Source organism: Pan paniscus, chromosome 7 (assembly GCF_029289425.2).
Source record: "Pan paniscus chromosome 7, NHGRI_mPanPan1-v2.0_pri, whole genome shotgun sequence".
NCBI lineage: Eukaryota > Metazoa > Chordata > Mammalia > Primates > Hominidae > Pan > Pan paniscus.
The window spans coordinates 107,152,491-107,174,976 of NC_073256.2; the positions used below are offsets into that span (position 1 = coordinate 107,152,491).

General features: G+C 36.2%; 1 protein-coding gene across 1 annotated transcript in view; it reads left to right on the forward strand.

Moving 5' to 3' along the window:
* The first annotated feature begins 3,884 nt into the window (after nucleotides 1–3,884).
* Nucleotides 3,885–22,486, forward strand: part of RIPK2 (receptor interacting serine/threonine kinase 2) — a 33,537-nt gene continuing 14,935 nt past the window's right edge. Inside the window, exons 1-6 of the mRNA XM_003821148.6 lie at nucleotides 3,885–4,582; nucleotides 9,181–9,334; nucleotides 11,681–11,836; nucleotides 16,145–16,302; nucleotides 18,114–18,163; nucleotides 19,041–19,202. Coding sequence (XP_003821196.1) covers nucleotides 4,410–4,582; nucleotides 9,181–9,334; nucleotides 11,681–11,836; nucleotides 16,145–16,302; nucleotides 18,114–18,163; nucleotides 19,041–19,202 — 853 coding nt within the window. The 5' untranslated portion in view covers nucleotides 3,885–4,409. The remainder of the gene's footprint in view (nucleotides 4,583–9,180; nucleotides 9,335–11,680; nucleotides 11,837–16,144; nucleotides 16,303–18,113; nucleotides 18,164–19,040; nucleotides 19,203–22,486) is intronic.

Genomic DNA, 22,486 nt, shown 5'->3' on the forward strand with positions numbered 1-22,486 from the left:
TGTAATAGCATATGTGTGAAAACAAAGTAAATGCCCATCAATGGGGGATAAATTATGGTATATCCATCAGCGTTTAGAAAATAAAAAAGATAAGGGAGCTTTTTATGCATTCATATGGAAAGATATCCAAGATATATTAAGTGAAAAGTAAGCAAAGTAGACGAGTATATAGTGTTATAATAATTACATAAAAGTGACAGATATTTTATATATATTTTATATATAATTAAATGTAAACATGCACACATAATATATATTTATATATATTTAAATATATAAATATATAAATATAAAGATAAAATAAATAATATATATAAATCTATATTTATATATGCATATACAATATATGCCTATATATGTGCATGTTTATTTTATATTTAAACCAATTAACTTTTTATTGAAGTACTATATTCAGAAAAGTGAATGTGAGTGTAATCTCCAAGAATTTTCATAAACTGAACACACCCATGCAACTGGCACCTACATCCTAGGTCCCGAATCAAAAAATAGAACATTACCATCATCCTAAATACCTCATGATTCCCTTCTAATCAATGCCTCTCCCCTGCTAGAGAGAAGATTTCTATAAGCGTAAGTTAGTTTTATTTATTTTTGTACTTTATACAAATGGACTCATGCAATATGTACTCTTCTGTATCTGGCTTTTTTCATCCAACATTATATTTGTACACTGTTTAATTTCATTCCCATTTAGTATTATACTGCATAAATGTGCCAAAATGTATTTATCTATTCTACTATTTATGGATATCTGGGTAATTTCCAGTTTGAGGCTATTATAAACACCACTGCTATGAACATTCTAGTAGATGCATACACATGTCCACATACCGAAGCAAGGAATTACTGGGTCATAGGGTCTGCATATCTACAATTTTAATAGATACTGACATACAATTTACAAAATTGATTGTACCAATCAACACTCCCATGAGCAGTGTACAAGAGCTCCTGTTGCTCCAAATCCTCACTCACACTTGGTATATTCTGTCCTTTTAATTTTATTCATTCTACTGTTTGGATAGTAGTGTTGCAATGTGAATAAAATTTGTGATTCCCTGATAATTAATGATGTTGAGAACCTTTTCACCTCTTTTTCAAGGTATCTAAGTCCTCTTCTCAATTTTTCTATTGCATTATGAGTCCTTATTGTTTTAAATTTTAAACCATGTGATATGGTTTTAAAAAGTAAATTTAAAAGTAATGTAATTAACAATACAAATAAATTCCATTAAGTTCTATGCTTCATGCTCTCTCCTTCTTAGAGATGCATATTAGCATTTCAAAAGCTCCGAAAAGTTCTACATTTTTCACCACCACAAAACAGTTTAGAGAAATGTTGTCTCCCTTCTGATATAATTTTCATGGAATTAACAATTGTCTCCTTTTTTTACTTGTATTTTTTTTACAATTCATTCTCCAATTTTATCCCATAGTTCATTAGATCTATCAAACATCTATCAATATAATTTCTCAAATACTCAAAATTAGATAATCTATCATTTCAATTACTGTAACTACTGTTTTCTCTTGAAGTCTGCCATCTCCCTGTTCAGTGAAAATGGGTTGCTCTCTAATTCTGCCATATTTCTCTCATCCTGGAGTTTCCCTTCTTAATTTCCTGGTCGGGTTTTCTGGATCTCATGTCTTTCTTTTTCTTGGCCTACTCCCATGTTTTGCTGAACACATTCTCTAGGAGCTTTCTTTAAAAAAAAAAAATGACATGGAAAGAAAGTATTTCATCCTTCTATATGTGAAAATGTTTTTATTCTGCCCTTATATTTGATGGAAAGTTTGACTATAGAATTCTAAGTTGGAAGTTACTGTCCTTCAGAATATTGGAAAAATTTCACTTCATTATATTTCAGGATAACAATGACTTAGTAACATTGTTAAGAAATTCAATGCCATTCTAATTCCCATCCCTTTAATTTTTGTTTCTGCCCTCTGAAAACGTTTAGAATCTTCCCTTTAGTGTTAGTGTTCTCACCTTTTTAATGATGTGCCTTAATGTAGGTCTTTTTACTTGGTGGGCCTTTAAATATGAAGACTCCTGCCCTAGCAAAATTTTTAAAATTATTATTTTGATCATTTCTTCCCTGTTTATTTTTTGTCCTCTTTTTCTAGGACTCAGGTTTTTAATTAATTGACTGGATAAACATGTCAGGCCTCTGAGCCCAAGCTAAGCCATCATATACCCTGTGACCTGCACGTATACATCCAGATGGCCTGAAACCACTGAAGAACCACAAAAGTGAAAATAGCCAGTTCCTGCCTTAACTGATGACATTCCACGATTGTGATTTGTTCCTGCCCTTCCCTAACTGATCAATGGACCTTGTGACACTCCTTCTCCTGGACAATGAGTCTCAGGAGCTCCCCACTGAGCACCTTGTGACCCCCACCCCTGCCCGCAAGAGAAAAACCCCCTTTAACTGTAATTTTCCACTACCTACCCAAATCCTATAAAGACTGCCTCACCCCTATCTCCCTTTGCTGACTCCTTTTTCGAACTAAGTCGGCCTGCACCCACGTGATTAAAAGCTTTATTGCTCACCCAAAGCCTGTTTGGTGGTCTCTTCACACTGACGCGCGTTAACAGAATGAATGGATAGAAAAGTCTTCTGAGTACTTTTTAAGAAAAAAGCTTATTGGCCGGGCGCGGTGGCTCACGCCTGTAATCCCAGCACTTTGGGAGGACAAGGTGGGCGGATCACGAGGTCAGGAGTTCGAGACCAGCTTGGCCAACACGGTGAAACCCCGTCTCTACTAAAAATACAAAAATTAGCTGGGTGTGGTGGCGGGCGCCTGTAATCCAAGCTACTTGGGAGGCTGAGGCAGGAGAATTGCTTGAACCAGGGAGGCAGAGGTTGCAATGAGCAGAGCAGAGATCGCGCCACTACACTCCAGCCTGGGTGACAGAGCACGACTCCCTCTCGAAAAGAAAAAAAAAAGCTTATTAAGCAATAAAGCACAGAGTATCAGACCATATGTTTAGCGCTGAACATTTTATTATAAATGATCAAAAATGTTTAACACACTATTGTTTACAACCTCCCACTACTGTAAAATCTAACATTGCTACTTTCATTTCAGGTAATGCAAAAATACAAGAACCATTAGCTGTCTGTAGGCAGAAATCTGTTCGAGTCATTCCTTATTACTGAATCCCTAGAATTAATTAAACATCTAGTATGGACTTGGTATTGTATATAACATTTGCACTCATGTCTTACAAAACAGTCATCTAAGTAGAAAGGTATTCAAGGCAGAAAGATGGAAAAACGTTTGCAGTCTTTTTTGGTTGGCATGAAACACTGACTGCATTCCTCCCAGATTTATAAGAAAGAAATATTTGCAGTCTTACCTGGAGTTAGATGGATGGACTCTCTCAAGGTCATTTTTCAATCTCTGCACATACATACTCATGGAAGTAAGAAAGGAGAGGGAGAAAAGGCAGATCCCCCGTAACAGCGGTTAAACACCTGAACTTGCTCCACTATGACAGGGTTTATCATCCACCTCTCAGTCCTCAAGTGGCTGGAAATATGGAAATTGGAGTCCAGGTAGACAGGTGAGTGTACAACCTTTTAAGTGTGGAGCCCTCGGAATTCACAACACTCCCCAAAAAGCTTCCTGCGCAGGCGCAGAGTCGGAAGGGAGTCGGAAAGCAGACCCCGGTGCCCCCTAATAAAGCCCCCAGCCGGACGCTGCCACTACCGGGGTTTGGCAACTTCCGGAAGACCTGTGGCCCAAAGGAGAATCCTGTTGGGGGCGGCGGGGGCCGGTGGCCGCTAACCAATCCGACACCCGCCAGCAGGATGAAGAGAGGGGCTTTCCCAAAAGTAAAACTTTCCCAAACCTGGGGGATGGGAAGAGAAGACAAAAGGAGCGCCTCTGGCTCCCTTTCCCACTTCCCAGCCGCCCGCCCCAGCCCTCGGCCTCGGCTGCGCGACCCGGGCGGAGGATCCCGGCCGCAGGCCGAGGAGAGCCAGGCGGGAGGGCCGCGAGCGGGCTGCCCCTCTCCCCGCCTTGCTGTCCGCCGCTGACGTAACCTGCGAAGTTTGGGGAGGGAGGAGCTCGGGCGGCCGGAGCTGGTCGCTGCGCGCGCCGGGGAGGGCCGGGGCTGCGAGAGAGGAAGCTCTTTCGCGGCGCTACGGCGTTGGCACCAGTCTCTAGAAAAGAAGTCAGCTCTGGTTCGGAGAAGCAGCGGCTGGCGTGGGCCATCCGGGGAATGGGCGCCCTCGTGACCTAGTGTTGCGGGGCAAAAAGGGTCTTGCCGGCCTCGCTCGTGCAGGGGCGTATCTGGGCGCCTGAGCGCGGCGGGGGAGCCTTGGGAGCCGCCGCAGCAGGGGGCACACCCGGAACCGGCCAGAGCGCCCGGGACCATGAACGGGGAGGCCATCTGCAGCGCCCTGCCCACCATTCCCTACCACAAACTCGCCGACCTGCGCTACCTGAGCCGCGGCGCCTCTGGCACTGTGTCGTCCGCCCGCCACGCAGACTGGCGCGTCCAGGTGGCCGTGAAGCACCTGCACATCCACACTCCGCTGCTCGACAGGTAGGCAGCCACTGGGGTTCCCTGGAAGAGCCCTCAACTCCTGCATCCCCTCAAGCCCCCTGACAAGCGGGCTTTAGAACCCAAATGGCAGTGACCGCTTGGGGCCGGCCTCACCTCGTCACCTCTAGGCAGCCCTTCAAGCTTGGGAGGTAGGGAGCACCGACCCTTCAAGCTCTGGCACCGTAGGGAGCACAGGCTTCTCTGGAGATGCAGCAGTTGCATTCCTCCACACATCTCTCCATTACCCTTTCTCTCCTTCCCTCTTACTCCTAGGCGTTCTGGCTCCGTACTCCAAAAATCAGCAATCACTGCCTAACTCTAAACGCTGCGTTTATTGAAATTGATGTGTGTTTATACATAGTGGGTGTGGGTTTTGTTTGCTTTGTTTTTTCCTTATTTTTGAAATTGGGCTGTAGGGCTGCACTGTCCAGTAGGTAGCTCTTAGCCACAGGTGGCTATTGAGCACTTGAAATGTGCCCGTCCGAATTGAAGTGTGACCTAAGTGTAAAATACCAGAGTTCGAATGCTTAGTATTTATTAAAAAAAGAACTTATAATATTTTATTATTTGTTTATTGATTATATGCTGAAATAACATTTTTGATATCTTGGGTTAAATATAAGATTAAAATTCATTTTATGTGTTTCTTTTTACTTTATGTGGCCACGAGAAAATTTTAAATTGTATGTGGTGGTGTTCTCATTATATGTTTATTGGACCGCACTGCTTTAGAATCAAGGATGTTTTGCTTCTTATTGTTTTTATTTTGGTTTTGGTTTATGTGTTGTCAGGAACGTTTTATATCAAACTCAATACTAGCAGTTCAGTTTCTCCCAGTCTCAGTTTCTCTCACAGGGAAGATTAAGTAGAGGAAATGTGTGCTATTTTTGCCACAATAAATTGAACCAAGACTGTTAAATGGCCAGAAATTGTAAATGGCTTTCACTTATTGGTTTGTACAGGTTTTAAGGGAAGGTTAGCGTTAGTTTCTGTTTTCAGAAGAACATTACAACCGCGTGCCATAGACCTGTGACTGTGTATTAGTCAATGGGTCTGGTCACTAGTCTTGTGTATTTTACTTCCTACAGGGATTTAACTAGGCCCAGCATTCAGTTCTTAGTGAGTTAACATCCATGATTACAACATTCTCTTCTCCTCCTCCTATATCTAATGTGAAAATGCGTCATCCCCGATGCCTGATTGGCCAGAAGCTGTGAGTATCCAGCATCAGATAAATTCCTCAGCTTCCGCCCTGCCAAAGTTACTGGATTTTCACCTGCCTGTGGCTTTTCTTCATTGTCTCTCACTGTCAGGCTTCGATGGCCTAAATGGCACAGGAGATTTGGGACACCTCTAGAGCTTGTTTCCACTTCTTGTCTATCATACTCCAGATTCAGTGATATACAAGGTGTGGTGTCTGTTTACTCCAGGCCTTATATTCTGTGGAGCAAGTGCTGGACAAGTGTGTATATGTGTCTGTAGTCAACTTTTAAGGGTGGTGGTTGGTTAGAGAGGGTGGATATATGTTAGAACCAGTTATGCAAACACTATATGGAAATGTAGCACTGATGGACCCATTAGGTATTGAAAAGCCAATTGATCCTCCCATTTTGGGTGCTGCTTCTCAGGATTTTGATTTATCTAAGCTTTGTGCGGTTTGGGGACCAAGAAGTGAAGAGGGAGTTTCCTTCCCATACTCATGAACAATTTTCGTAGTCTAAAATTCTTCACTGAATTGGGTAGGAAATTAATTCTGTCTTCGAGGAAGCCATAAGACCAGCGAAACACTCTGGTATTACTGCATCACATTCTTTTCTCCAATTTGTTACTTAAGATCTTATCATTGCAGTATTTATGTAGTCTGAGCATTAGATGAGGCTATGCAGTTGACTCACTGGTGTCTCTTTCCTCACTTATAAAATACGAATAATAAATACATGTGTTTCTCGGACTATGGAGAACAATGTTTGCATTGTTCTTTGGGATGACCTGAAAGAAAAATAAGTTTATGCAATGTTACATGCTCTTACTTTAATGATTGGTGAATCAGTCTCCATAACCTGACTTCTATCCGATGAGTGGACCTTCCCCAACAATCTTCCCACCCCTTATGAGTAATGAGTCCAATTGGTTGTTCAAATACCCTGTAGATGACAGAACTTTTCTGATTAAATTTTTGAGTTAATTTTGGTGATGTGACTATAGAAGCTGTACTTTACACCTTTATTTTCAAAATGTAAAAATCAATTTTTAAAATCTTTTGGCTTTAAAAAAAATTTCCCACTCACTCAATCTTGCCAAAAATCTACCTTCAAGAACTTTCCTACTATATTCTTTGATCAAGCAATAGGGTAGAAAGAATGCAGGCTTTAATGTCCCATGATTGCAATTCAAATCTGATGCCAACCCTGCCACTTATTAGTGTGACCATTAGAAAAGTATTAATTTTTCTGAGCCTCAGTGCCCTCATTTATAAAGTGGAGATAATGAAACTATGTTTAGAGGGTGATCTTAGGATGCTAGTGCATATAAAGTGACTGACGTGTAATAGGGTCACAGTGGAAAGAAGAATGCCTCTTAATGGGAGGAGGAAAGAGTGTGTGAAGTGTCACTGAGACTTCTGCAGCATGCACTCTCTATTGTTCTTAGTATCCAGGAATCTTCAGGGTCATCCTCTGTTGTTGGCCTAAATCTCTTGGGGCAGATACGGAACTATTTCCATCTAGGGAATAAACGTTTAATTAAAATGGGTCTCACAAACTGATACTGGTTTCCTAGCAGTTGGAGTATTAAGTGATTGAAGGACAGAGAATGAGAGAAGCTTTTCACTTTATGCCTTCTTGTTACTCTTGAATTTTAAGACATATAAATATATGACCTATTCAAAAAATAAATGATGAAGATTCTTTTGCTTTGTTTTTTTTGTTTGTTTTTAAAAGTAGTCCTCTTAGTCTGGTCTAGAATGTCTGTTGCTATTCATATTTCAACAGCCATTCATTCAGAGCTTGGGAGGTGTAAGAACTAACTTATCATCATTACTTACCTAATAGGCTTCTCCTGGAAACATTTCTATTTCTGTCATTGCTGCAGCCAACATCCGGTCACTCAGGGTAAAAAAATAATGACATCTCCAATTCGTTTTCATTTTTTTTTAACCCCCTACAGTCAGTCACTACAACGCGGGCATTCTATTCACTTAGTGTTTTTCTTTCCATTTCCACTGCTACCTTTGTAGTTTTAGGTTCATGTATTAACTGGTATTAAAATCTCCTAACACCTGACTTTCAAACTCTACCACTTTCTACTAATCCTACATCTTGTTGCCAAATTAATCATCTTAAAATTGTATTCTACTGTCATTCCCCAACTCAAAAACTTTCAGTCACACCAGGTACATTGGCACACCCCTGTAGTCCCAGCTACTCAAGAGGCAGAGTAGGGAGGGCCAGTCTGGGCGACATAGCAAGATCTGGTCTGTTAAAAAAAAAAAAAGTTTCCAGTGTGTATTCTGTATGTTAAAAAAAAGCAAACAAACCGTCAATCACTTAGTGACTGCTAAGTGAAGTTTCACCACCCTAACCAGGCTTTAAGACTGAGATATGTCCCTAACCTGTCTTATTCACCTTCACTCCTTTTATATTACATAAAAGGAGTGCATTAAACAATTCACAATTTCCCAAATTTAGCCTTCCCTTTAATTTCCTTGAAATCATTTGATACCTACCTATTGGACATCTGATACAATTGAGCCCAGGAGTTTGAGGCCACCCTGAATAACATAGTGAGACCTTGTCTCTACAAAAAAAAAAAATAGGCACGGTTGCATGCCTGTGGAGCTAGCTGGCTGCTGGGGAGGCTAAGGTGGGAGGATGGCTTGAATCCAGGAGTTTGAGGCTATAGTGAGCTGTGATCACACCACTGCACTCTAGCCAGGGTGACAAAGAAAAATAGAAAAAAAAATAGTTAAATATGTATTTGTTTTACATATGAATAAACAAATGAACCTGGGAGCCAGTTACCCCAGCAATCTATTAATATTATTGAGCATTTACCTGTTCTCAGTGTTCTTTTCCTGAGTTCTGGTATATAATTTATAAAGATTACTGACTTTTATGCAGCTATTGAATCTATAACATTTAAAGGTTTTAATATTCAGGATATTTGGAAAATGTTTATATGGTATGCAACCATAAAATTTAATATAATATTCTAATAAAACATGCTCATTTGAATACAATGTAAACTTAATCATGTAATTAGTTCAGGCACCAATTGTTCTAACATAGATAGACTTTATAAATTTAATACTATGTTCTTTCCCATTCCTAGGATAAGTACAATAATAATAAACCTGTGTTTAGCACTTTTACCTGTCAGTGGCTTATAGAAGTTATTTTGGTCTCTAAACAGACCTGTGGAATATATAGGGTAGGTATTATTTCTATTTTAAATATGATGAAACTAAGGTGCAGAGAAGTTGCATAATTTACATGAGGTCACATAGCTAATTAATGAAAAAAAATCCAGGCTTAGTCTTATAGGCATGATAATTGTATATTTTTTATTACTTGAAGTAATTATGCATTTTTTCTTCTTAGTGAAAGAAAGGATGTCTTAAGAGAAGCTGAAATTTTACACAAAGCTAGATTTAGTTACATTCTTCCAATTTTGGGAATTTGCAATGAGCCTGAATTTTTGGGAATAGTTACTGAATACATGCCAAATGGATCATTAAATGAACTCCTACATAGGGTAAGTATTACACATTTTTAGTGGCCATAATTGCCACTTTTACTATTCAAACTATATTTTACTTTGATTTTATATTTGATCAGATTATTTAGGGGTATATAGATGAATCAAAGACTATCACAGGGATAAAATTTTACCTTTTGTGACATTTTTGTGTTGATTAAAACACTGTGGATTCAGGCCCTGTACTCTAGATTATTTTGCCTGGGTTACCATTCCTAACATTTATACCAAATTATAGTATTTACATGCATATTACATGGGTAGAAATGGAAGAGATAAACTCTGCACACTGTAAAATCCACTGTTAAGTGATATTTTATTTTATATTAATAGCAATTTCAAATTCAAATTTAATGTTATTAATACCAGTTCATAAAGTTCTGAATTAGCAGGCCAAATATTAATAAATTATCTCTGAATACCAGATACATTAGCTTTTCTAATAATAGACAGTGGTGTGAGCCATTTACCCTTTTTCCCAAGGTACCAGTCACTCTCTCTTTGATTATGAATCCCTTGAGTAAACAAATTCAGGGGTCCTCATTCTCAAAATACATGTATTCATTATTAATATTATCATGAGTCTGTAGTTTCAATAGATCTTTTTAAACTACTTGGTCCATTTTTTGAGGGTTGGCTTAATTAAAACTGTATTAATCTACAAAATCCAATCAATAGATACTCTCAAATGATAGTGTAACACAATGCCCTGTAAGTGGCCAAGGGAAAGTGGGTGCCACTGTCAGTCAGTCATAGAGTAACTTCCTCTCAGTTTCAGAATACATCACATTCTATTCATGACTTGTGACCATTTGAAACAAGGATGGAATAAGTAACTGGTGTCAGTCTGTAAGATTTGTATAACTACCACAGAGCCAAGATACAAATATTAATAAATCACAATTTCTCTTTTATTTTTGTTGAGAAATGAGTATAAGTAGAAATCTAACATTTTCTTCCCACACCCCAGCAGATACTCTGGCACCCAAATTTGCAGCTCGCTGGAAATTCTACAGTCTCCTCAAGGGGGATTGCTAACTCCTGGAAAAAAATCATAAAATATAGAGTGAGCACTTCTCTCCCTTGTCTCCATGATCACAAGCCCCCATATTATATTATGCTGCAGAGAGGCCTGGTAACTGCTTTAAACTGCATAATTTTCAGAAAAAGTTACCTTTTTTACAGATTAAAAGATTAAGTTTCTCTAGGGGACAGGCCTCTGTGTATGCCAGAGAAAGTAATGTTCCACGTCAGCTTTTTGTGTTTCTTTTGGTTTCCTGTATTGCATTATTTAGGGTGGGATTTATCTTGAAGTGCCCTCCCCCAACCTCACAAAATTCATTGAGAAAACTCAAGATGTATCATAAACAGTCTAAAATATTTTGAACCACTCCCCCTGCCAGATTGATCACTGAACTATAAGCTGACGCATTGGCAGAAAAACTTCTCAAGAACAGTTTTGTACTTTCGGTAGAAGCAGTCTTTTTCATAGCATTTAGAAAAATGTGGTATGGTGCCTGGTGATTCATCGTGGATCTTCCCAAATTGCCTGATCTTCCGAAGTATGTTCATTCTCCTGGGAAGCCACATTAACTTTTATGTTCAGAAAACATTTATTTTAAGAAAATTCAGATGGATATTATTTGAGTACTATGAAAAATAAAATGTTATGTTTTAAATGTGTCTGTTCTATATAGTTTTAGAAACAAAAATGAGTGTCCCTTCCACAAAAACAAAACAAAAGGCTAATTTTATAAGCTGGAATGCAGATAAATTAATTATATGATTAAATGTATGATAAATTAATGCTTAGTCAATAAATACAATATGATCATAATTTGTAACTGATGCAGTGATTATAATGTATGATTTTATATTAATAGAAAAATTAAAATACAAATTTTGAATGAATGCCTTAGTATTTACTAGAAACAAACTGTCTGTAATTTTGTGTGTATTTGTGTGTACTCAAATTACCTGATTAAGACATAGAATGAGGAGGTGGATGTGGGTGTAAGTATATGACTCTGGCTATATACAGATACAAAGTAATTCAGATTTGTGTCAGTTGAAGAAAGACCCAAAACCATGTAGTTGCATGACCAATATAAACTAAAAGGAAGTATTGGTGCCATAAAGTTATCATAATTTTCTCTATAAAGTGAGGAAAGTAAGACACAAAAATGTTAAACCCTATCAAATTGGTGCTATTTTATAAAAATGAGCATATGTTTTAACCTTAGTTTATACTGTGTTTCCTCATGGAATATTTAACTTTCTAAGTGTGAAACATAGTGAAATTTGGACTAATTTCATTTTCTTTCTTTTCACATATATATGAAGAAAACTGAATATCCTGATGTTGCTTGGCCATTGAGATTTCGCATCCTGCATGAAATTGCCCTTGGTGTAAATTACCTGCACAATATGACTCCTCCTTTACTTCATCATGACTTGAAGACTCAGAATATCTTACTGGACAATGAATTTCATGTTAAGGTAATTACTTTTTTAAAAAGTTTATGTTTCCTTGTCCTTATAGTTTTAAAAATACTTTTTAGTTATTTCTTCGACCTAGCCAATTTCATGTCTCTCCTTAGAGATAGGGACTAATGAATAGTAATTTCCATAGCCCCTAATTTCTATCTTCTATTCTCCTTCTTCCTACTGCAGTTAGGAAGTTATTCCTAGACAGAGATAGAATTATGGTACAAAATACTAAGCCATTATGTTCCTTAATTGAATTGTCAAGATCACCTTTTTTTTTACTTTTTATTTTAAAATTATTATATATTTATAGGAAGTTGCAAAGGTAATAAAGAGGTTTCATGTATCCTTCACCTGGTTTCCCACATTGTTATATCACACATAATTATAGTATAATTTCAAGACCAGGAATTTGACATTAGTACAATGTGTGTTCATAGTACTATTACTTTATCACATGTATAGATTTGTGTAACCACAACAATCAAGGTACAGCACTACTCATAACATCACCACAAAGATACCACTCATCCTACCTCACCCACTTCCTCCCTACCACAATCTGTACCCCTAACAACCACTAATCTGCTTTCCATCTCTTTAATTTTGTCATTTTGAAAATGCTATATAAGTGGAATCATATAGTATGTGATATTTTGAGATTGGCTTTGTTCACATCACATAATGCTCTTGTGATCCGTCTAAGTTGTGCTTGTAACAATAGTTGTTTTTTATTGATAAATAGTATTCCACAGTATAAATGTACCAAAGTTAACCATTCAGGAACATTTTGGTTCTTTCCATTTTGGGGTAATTATTTACAAAGCTGCTGTGAACAAAGCTGTACAGGTTTATGAGTGAACATAAGTCTTCATTACTCTGTGATAAATGCCCAAGAATGCAAATGCTGGGTCATATGGTAAGGGTGTGTTTAGTTTTTAAAGAAAGTATCCAACTATTTTCCAGAGTGGCTGTACCATTTTACATTCCATCAGCAATGTGTGAGAGATCCAGCTATTCCGCATCATTTTCTAAAGGGATTCCTTGGTTTTCTTACTGTTGAGTTTTGAGAATTCTGTATATGTTACAGTAGTAGTTCTTCATCAGATATGTAGTTTGCAAATATTTCCTCCCAGTTATAGTTTATCTTTTCATCCTTTTAACAGGGACTTTCACAAAGCAAAATGATAATACCAAATGCCCACCAGCATTTGGTATTATCACTGTTTTCTGTTTAGCTGTTCTAATAGATGCGTAGTGATATCTCATCTTGGTATTAATTTGCATTTTCCTAACTGCTAATGATATCGAACACCTTTTTATATGCTAATTTGCCACCCATACGTGGTTTTCAGTGAAATGTCTCTCATGTCTTAAGCTCATTTTCTAAAGGGATTCTTTGGTTTTCTTACTGTTGAGTTTTGAGAGTTCTGTATTTGTTACAGTAGTAGTTCTTCATCAGATATGTAGTTTGCAAATATTTCCTCCCAGTTATAGTTTGTCTTTTCATCCTTTTAACAGGGACTTTCACAAAGCAAAAATTTTAATTTTGATGAAGTCCATATTTTTTCTTCTATGGATCATGCTTTTGCTGTCATCTCTAAGCACTTTTCACCAAGTTCTACTTACTGAAGATTTCCTTTTTTGTTATCTTCTGTAAGTTTTATAGTTTTATGTTACATATGTAATCTGTGATCCACCTTGAATTCATTTTTTAATAAGATGCAGGACTTAAGTGCTGAAGACACTGGCTATTGTGATTTCACAGCTATTCTATATCTAACTGAGTGTAAATAAAAAGTAGTTTTTGAGTAATTAATACTAAATGTAACTCACCATATTTTTATGTATCATTTTGCTATACTTCTTTTAATAACATGTAATCAGAAAATTATTATAAATATAAAAATGTTCAAATAAATCAGTAATAGAGAAGTTGAAACAACAGGGAAATTAAAACAAGAAATGTGAGAGAAAATAAGTGGGAAAAATTTTTATTGAAGACTCTCCTCTCCTTAGAATAAAGTGGTAGGGGAAAGGAGAGAGAAGCAAGCTGCTGCCTCAGTATTGCTAAGAAAAAAAGAGACTAATCTATTCCATCAATTATAGAACCATCAAGTAGAAGTACCTCAATGGTCAACTAGTTCTCTGATACTTCACTGCAACAATCCCTGTCTCCCAAAGCAGTTATCCTGTAACAGGGAGTCTTAACATCCTTAATTGAATAATTGTGACATTTTCTTAAATGATCAACCAAAATTCCTTCCTGGTTGCTTCCACCCATTGATCCTACTTCAACTTTTTGTGATAAACAGAATAAATCCAATTTAGTTACTTCAGCAAGACAGCCCTTTCAATATTTGAAGACAGCTATGAGCTGTCTCCCAAACCCTCACGTACAAGTGCATTTTATCCATCTCCCTGATAAATACCCTTTAGTTCCTTCAACTCGTTTTCTTATTACATTACATGGATTTTAATCCTTGGTGCTATGTAGATGCATCATTTTGTTTAAATCTCACTTAAATGTTGATCATCAGAACTGAACACAATACTATTTTTGGTGTGGTTTGATGAATGCAGACTTTAGTGAAAGTGTCATTTCCTTGGCCCTAAATACTTAATAGTTCCTTAATAATTCATCAGCTTTCCAGGGGTAGTCATATCACATAGTTCAAATTGGGCTTAGTGTCAACAAAAAACCCTTGGAGGTTCTTTTTGCCACGTATCGTTGCTTAAGCCACCTCTTCTTAAGCAACAAAGTACACAAAATAATGTACTTTGCAGAATACTTTCTAGATATGATCAAATTTTATCTTGTTAGATTGGAGCAATTGCTTCAGTCTCTTAAGACCTTTTTGAATGTTATTTCTATAATCCAAAGGTTTTAAGTTTCTCTCCAAGTTTTGTGTGATGCTCAAATTTAATTAGATAATTTTTTGTATCTTTAAGTCATGATTAAATATGAACCAGTACAGAGCTTGAATCAGAGCTGTATCACATGGCCATAAGAACCTTCATCTGGGTCAATATCAGTCCTTTTGTTAATCCGCGCTTTTGGAGAATACTCATTCAGTTTGTCTGGAATACTCCTAAAAGTGCTATTATACAGCCCATATTTCTTCATTCTGTCCTTAAAAATTTTATGAAAGTCTTTGCTTAACTGCTTTTCTCAGCTGTTCTCATGACTTAGTCATCTTGGTCCTTTTCTGTGAATTCAATTTTAAAATTCTTGATTATTTTTATTTTTTTTCTTAAATTGACTCTTTTATTGTAGCAAATGAATGAAAAATTCATTTATTCTACCCCTCCTTTTTGGGAATGGAGGCCATAATTTTTTTATCTCAAATTCATCTAAATGCTAATAAAAATTATGTATTTTGTTAAAATTGGTAAAAAATATAGGAGGTAAACAATGGAAACAAATGATGTGCTGCATGGAGCTCATTTCACTCTGCTGAATTCTAAAGTATGCAGTAAAATATTTTAAGTAATTTCAGTGTCTTTTAGGATTTCCCATACTCCCTTGTCAATTAAATATTATTTCTGTTCTTACATTTTGTCTTACATTTTTAAAAAATAAAGTAAAAAATAAGGAAGCTTTTAAATATTTAGTTATAAGATACTGTATAATATATGCATAAGATTTACAACTGAAGCAAAACTGTACAGGACATATCAAAGGCACAGAATATTGTCACTGATAATTCTTTAGGCACCCATTGTATTGGACATAAATATGTTTTCTCTGCAATTATACTGTTTTCATGAAATACTTCTTTTAGTGATCAGCATAAAATTGTATAATAATTACCTTTACAATTTTGAGATTTAGTGTATTTCTTAATTTAAGGATGCTACCTTTAGGGCATTATTAATACAACTGTATAAACCAGAATTGTAAACAATGACCAGTGACAATTGCATGAGACGTGAGTAGACTTGGCAGCTCTGTGAGATGTAGGAAGCACATGGTATCAAGCTATATGTCATGAAAAGTAAGGTGTGCAAGGTACACACTCATTGAGAATATCAGACAAAAAATGCCTCTGCTTAATTTTCAAAAATTAGTCTCTCTTTTGAAATTTGTAATGTTATATTAAACTTTAACTCAGTATGTATTGCTCCTAGAGTTATTTGGCTCAGCAGTGTGGAATTTAATTTTGTAAGAAGTTGGGGGAATATACAGAAATAAAATATTAAAATATATTACATTTTCTCTGGTTTGATATCTAAATACAGTGAATATACACAAAGATAGTTGACTTTTGGACTTTTTAAAGAGGAAATTTCTTAATTATTTGCTCTTGTCCCTTACAGATTGCAGATTTTGGTTTATCAAAATGGCGCATGATGTCCCTCTCACAGTCACGAAGTAGCAAGTCTGCACCAGAAGGAGGGACAATTATCTATATGCCACCTGAAAACTATGAACCTGGACAAAAATCAAGGGCCAGTATCAAGCACGATATATATAGGTAGAGTAAAGTTGCTTCTGCTCAGAGTTAACCTTGTCTCAGACACAAAATTAGTCAACCAGAATTTTGAAGCTACATTTTAAACTGTGATTTTTATTCTTCTCTCATAATTGTGGTGAAAGTAAACTTGAGGCCCCACGGTGATTAATATTTTTCAAATTAAGGAAATTTAATGATTTGCTTTAAGAAACTTTTACATCCTTTAAGAAATTTTAAAGCATCTCTTCTTATCCTATCAATTTATAATATAATAGTTAAGGATTTTTATCATATGTGACTTGGAAATGCAGAGGGAAACAGTGGTTCCTAACATTTTAGCTTTAAGTTTCTCAACCTGTTCAACCTTTTAGCTTTTGATATCTACATATCTTTTTAGATAAATAGACAAACTCTTAATCACACTGGGGATATTTCTATTTAAAGAATCCCTAATATTTGTATATGTGTGAATTTTTTATACAACAAATCAATGGGTTTGATAAGATCATATTTTCATATTTCAGATGCATATTACTTATAATCTCATAATGCAGTAATAAGCATAACACATTGTTATTGACACTGGTTATTTAACCAGAATAAAAGGAAGATGATTATTTACACAGGTTTAGGAGATGGGGACATTCACCTCGTGTATAAGTTACTCTTATCTCTTTTAATATACTAATGAATGCAAAAGCAGACTCTCTAAATTTGCTCTGAACACATTTTATAGTCCTTTAAATGGCTTTTTGCCATCTTTAATAAATAACCTGTTAATGAATCATTTTAGGAATGAATGCTATATCTCTACCAGAAAACTATATATTTAATTAAATTGCATATTCCTTTTCTTCAAAAGCATTTTAATTTTTGTTATTTCTCATTAAAACCAAAGCCAGCCAATCCGTTTTAGTGGCTACACTAAAACAATTCATACAGTGTCTTTTACATTCACATTGTGTGAATATAAGAAACTGTCCTTTTATATTTTGTTTTCTGATATTTTTAATTCATTCTGAATGATGTACTGAGGGGAGGAGAAATGTATTTATAGCTTCCTAAGGTAGAGATCATGTTCTACCCAACAATTCTTAAAGCTGGTTTGATTCTATAAAAATGGGCCAATAAATCTGCCAGTCATTCATTTTGTGAATTTTCCCTTTATGTTCAATTTCAATATTCTCTGTCAGGGAAAAATGAGGAAATATTATTCCTTTATTTGGGTAGGAATTCCCTCTGTACTCCTCGCTCTCCCTGTAACACAAGGTGTTGGTAGTAATAAATTCTATGTGTCCATTTTGAATGCATGGTTAATGTTGGGGTGTGGCAAAATTCTTATATCCTATTTAACCATTTATTCTAATTATAAACTCTATGCAGCTTAACCCTGTAATTGACATCTGAAGTTAAACTGTAGGCAAGATATTTCCACTACCAAAGAAGATAGTGCTGAGAGCAGAAAAAAGGCAGTAGAATAGAGCTCTATGAGACAATTTTTTTCTTGTTCTTTGTTCTTTGTGAAAAATAATATCATTTAATTAAAGGGCATAGCTTATCTGGGTGTCCAAGAATTAAATCATCCACAAAAAGTTAATCTTGCATGTAACGTTAAGCTTGTATTACAGTAATTTCCTAATTTTTTAACTTAAAGTTGATTTTGTTTCCAAACTACATGAGCATTTATCATCTTCATTGTATACAGTAATTCTTTGCTGCCTTATCACTTTGAAAAATGGTATCTTCAGTCAGCTTTTAAAAATAGTGCTATTTTAGTTTATTATGCAGAGTTCATTTAAAATATGTAACATGTATGTTCTTATGTTAAACAGCTATGCAGTTATCACATGGGAAGTGTTATCCAGAAAACAGCCTTTTGAAGGTAAGTATGTTTTGACTTTTTTATGCTCAATAACATCATGTTAGTAGGTCACTCTCAGAACTATCTAAAAATCATGTTATTTTAAATCTGCTTATTCATTTTGTGGAAAACACACTAAAACAACAATTTATCAGTTGTGAATGCATCACATACTGCAAAATATACTGGGTTAAGGATCCAGTTGTGAGTCTACTATACACTGGAAAATGTACTGGATTAAGGATCAGAAAAACCCAGATTTTAATTCTTGTTCTGACAGTAATTAGCTCTGTGATCAAGTCACAAAATCTCTTGCGTCCTCATTTTTGTCGCCTGCATAATAAGAATTTTAAATTACTATTTCCAAGTTCTAGTCTAGCTGTAAAATTATTTATATGATAATTTAATTACTACCCCCTCTATAAAGACTAGCAAATATTGAAGACTAATCTGTCCTTTTTATTCCCTGAAAATATTGTTTATTTCTTTATTTTGAGGTTTGTGTAGGTCAGCTTGTTGTGTAACAAAAAACAACCTCGGAATCTCCGTAGCTTATGAAATAAACATTTATTTCTCATTCACATTAAATATTAGTTGCTGTAGCCCTTCTTAGTTCTGCTAGGTTTCGCTCAGCTCTGCTTTACAAATACTCTGTTGACCAAATCCAATCACATGGTCAAGCCCAAAATTAATGAGGTGAGGATATAAACTCCTTCCATAGGAATCAGGTAAGTCTGGCAATGGTTTGGGGTATATATATTCCTTTTACAGAAAGGGGGGTAAGGCATCATTCCTAAAATTTCAATATTCACTTATTTTCTTTTAGTTAGTTTTAGATGTAAGTAATATGCTTAATCATAATATATTACTAATGAATGCAATCTATTTGTTTTGACAGATGTCACCAATCCTTTGCAGATAATGTATAGTGTGTCACAAGGACATCGACCTGTTATTAATGAAGAAAGTTTGCCATATGATATACCTCACCGAGCACGTATGATCTCTCTAATAGAAAGTGGATGGGCACAAAATCCAGATGAAAGACCATCTTTCTTAAGTGAGTATATAGTTTTAACCTAGACTCTTTGAATTACAGAATTAGTTAATATACTGTGAATAAAATATTCCTTGAAAAATTGTGCAAATTAGATGACTAGCTAGAAGTTGTTTAAATTATTTTCTGTCTTATCATAGCATTTATATATGAGTAACTCCTTCTAGAGCAGAATTGAGAATTCCTAACAAAAAAGAGAAATCGTGTGATAGGAGTAACAATTTCTTTCATATATTTAACAAATATGTCTTAAACCCCTACCATGTGCTATGTATATACTGGAGTGAGCCCTGGGAACAGAGTAGTAAACAAGACAAACTTTCTGTAGCTAGTTCACATTCTAGTTGAGAAGGCAGAGTGAAAACAAATAAATAAGCAAGATACACAAATTGTGACAGTCTTATAAGGAAATAAGCAAGGTAATAGACTAATTAAGGGAGGGAAACAAAGGCCTTTTTTTAGGGGCAAACATTTGAGCTGAGATTTGAAGCTTGAAAAAGAGCCAGTCATTCAAATGCTGAAGAAAGAGTATTCAGCCAAACAAAACAGCAAGCATAAAGGCTCTGAGCCTAGAAGAGGAAAAAGTTTTATATTCTCAAGAAACAGTGAGAAGGCCTGTGTGGCTGAAATATAGAGCAAGGAAAGGAATTAGATGATATTGGAGAGTTAAGAGAGAGGCTATTGGCCATCATAAAAAGGTTAGATTTTTATTCCAAGTGCAATGGAAAGCCATTAAAGTATCTTTTGCAGGGAAGTGACATGATCTGATAGAAGTTTAGGTGAAATTCTTACTGCTGTGTGGAAAGTTGATTGGAGAAAGACAAAAGTGGAAGCAAAGAGGCTAGAAAAGACACTTTCAGGAATATTCTAATTAAGGTGGAAATTCTGAAGACAGAAGAGTTACAGAATTAAGATAGTATTTCAGAGGTAGAATGGATCAGACATCCAAATGTAAATGTAGGAGAAAATCTTCATTACCTAGGGTTAGGCAGAATCTTTAAATATGACATCAAAAATAAATAGGATTCATTAAAAAATTTATAATCAGACTTTGCAAACATTGGAAACTTTTCCACTTCGAAAGGTACTATTGAGAAAAGAGAAAGCCAGGCATTTAGTGTCCACGACTTTAGTCCCAGGTACTTAGGAGGCTGAGGCAGGAGGATCACTTGAGCCCAGGAGTTTGAGGATGTGTAATAGTGCACTGTGATCGTGCCTATGAATAGCTACTGCACTCCAACCTGGGCAACATAGCAAGACCTCATTTCCAAGAAGGAAAAAAAAAGCAGAGCCACAGACTGGGAGAACATATTTGCATAACATGTATCTGCTAAAGGGCTTGATTCTGGAATATATAAAAAACCCTGACAAGTCAATAATAGGACATGTAGCCCTATTTTAAAATGAGTAAAAGATTTGAATTTCACCAAGGGAGATATACAAATAGCTAAAAAGCACATAAAATGATGCTTAATATTATTAGTCATTTGGAAATGCAAATTAAAACTGCAATGAGTTACCACTTCATACCCACAAAAATAGCTATAATTAAAGACAGAAAATAACAAGTGTTGACAGTGATGTGGCAGAACCAAAATCCGTATACATTGTTGGTGGGAATATAAAATGATGCTGCCGCTTTGGAAAACGGTTTGGCAGTTTCTTAAAAATGAAAGATAAATTTACCATACAACCAAGCAATCCACTAACAGGTAACCCAAGAGAAATGAAAACATATGTTCACAGTTGTATGTGATTAGTGATAGCAGCATTGTTTATAATAGCCAGCAAGTAGAAACAGTCATAATTACTGCTGCTACTACTACAACAATACATGAATCTGTTGTTCCAGGAAGAGTCCAGGATCCTAATATAAAATTGAACATCACTAACATATTGATAGTCTGGACTGGTTCATCTAAGAAGGGAATATACATAGCAAAGAGAGGACCCATAGTAGAGCTCTGAGGCATTCCAGCACTTAGAAATTGAGAAGAAGAAGAAGAAAAAGGATTAAGGAAGAGAAGACAGTAGAGAGTGTAGTCCTTGTGTCTTGGAAGTCAAGGAGGGGTATAGTCGGACATGTCTAATCTGCCAGGAGGCCAAATGAGATAAGCAGGATTTTCCAACATTGTCATCACCGGTAATCCAAACAAATGGAGTTTTAATAGAGAGATGTAAACAGAAGACTGATGTACATTTAAAAAAATAGAAAGAAGTGAAGGCAAATATGGAAAATTCCAGCAAGATGCTTGGCTCTGAACAGAAGCAGAAAAAAATGAGGTGATAGCTAAAGGATGATATGGGGTCAAAATTTTTTCCTATGGCCAGGCACAGTGGCCCATGCCTGTAATCCCAGCACTTTGGGAGACCAAGGCAGAGGGATTACTTGAGTTCTGGAGTTCCAGACCAGCCTAGGCAACACAGCAACACCTTGTCTCAACAACAACAAAAAAAAAATTAAAAAATTAGCCAGACATGGTTCCTTGCCTGTAATCCCAGCTACTTGGGAGGCTGAGGCAGGAGGATTGCTTGAGCCCAAAATGTTGAGGCTGCAGTGAGCCTTGATTGTGCCACTGCACTTGCACTCCAGCCTAGCTGACAAAGCAAAATGCTGTTTCTTAAATAAAAAAAAAAAAATCCTGGAGAAAGATAAGATTACTAGTCAAATGATCCAGTAGAGAGTCAGAGATTGTCAGTGCAAGAACTGAGAGAGAGTATCAGAAACAGAATGCTGGAGAGGTGGAGGAAATGGTATTCAGAATGCAAGTGATACTGTTTACATTTGTATGAGTATATGGACACTTTTTTCTACTGTAAGAGAAATGAGGTTGGAGAGATGGATACAAGTACAAGAAGTTTGTAGATCTGGTTGTAGAACCCTGAAGGAATTCCCTCTCATGGCTTCTATTTTCTCAGTGTAGTATGAGAGCAGATGATCAGCTAGCTCAAAGGAAACATGGAGGATGGGATGTAAGAGGCTGAAAAAGGGAAGATAAAGTACAATGCCTATTACCCCTGCCTTCCCTTTCTAAGTTCAGAATATATTAAGAAAAAGCCGAGGAAGAAAGATAGATGTTGATCAGAATATCAGTTTCATTACTGATAAAGCTAATTGGAGAATGTACCTTTAGATCTGCAGCCAAATGGGCTTAGTAGCATTTTACCCCTACAGTTGATAGCTTTACCAGCCCACCACAGGCCTCACCCTGCTTCTACATAGGGAAGCAGAAAATGTATGCATTCTTTAAGGCAAGCTGACTTTTAAAAGAAGGAGAAAACTGCAA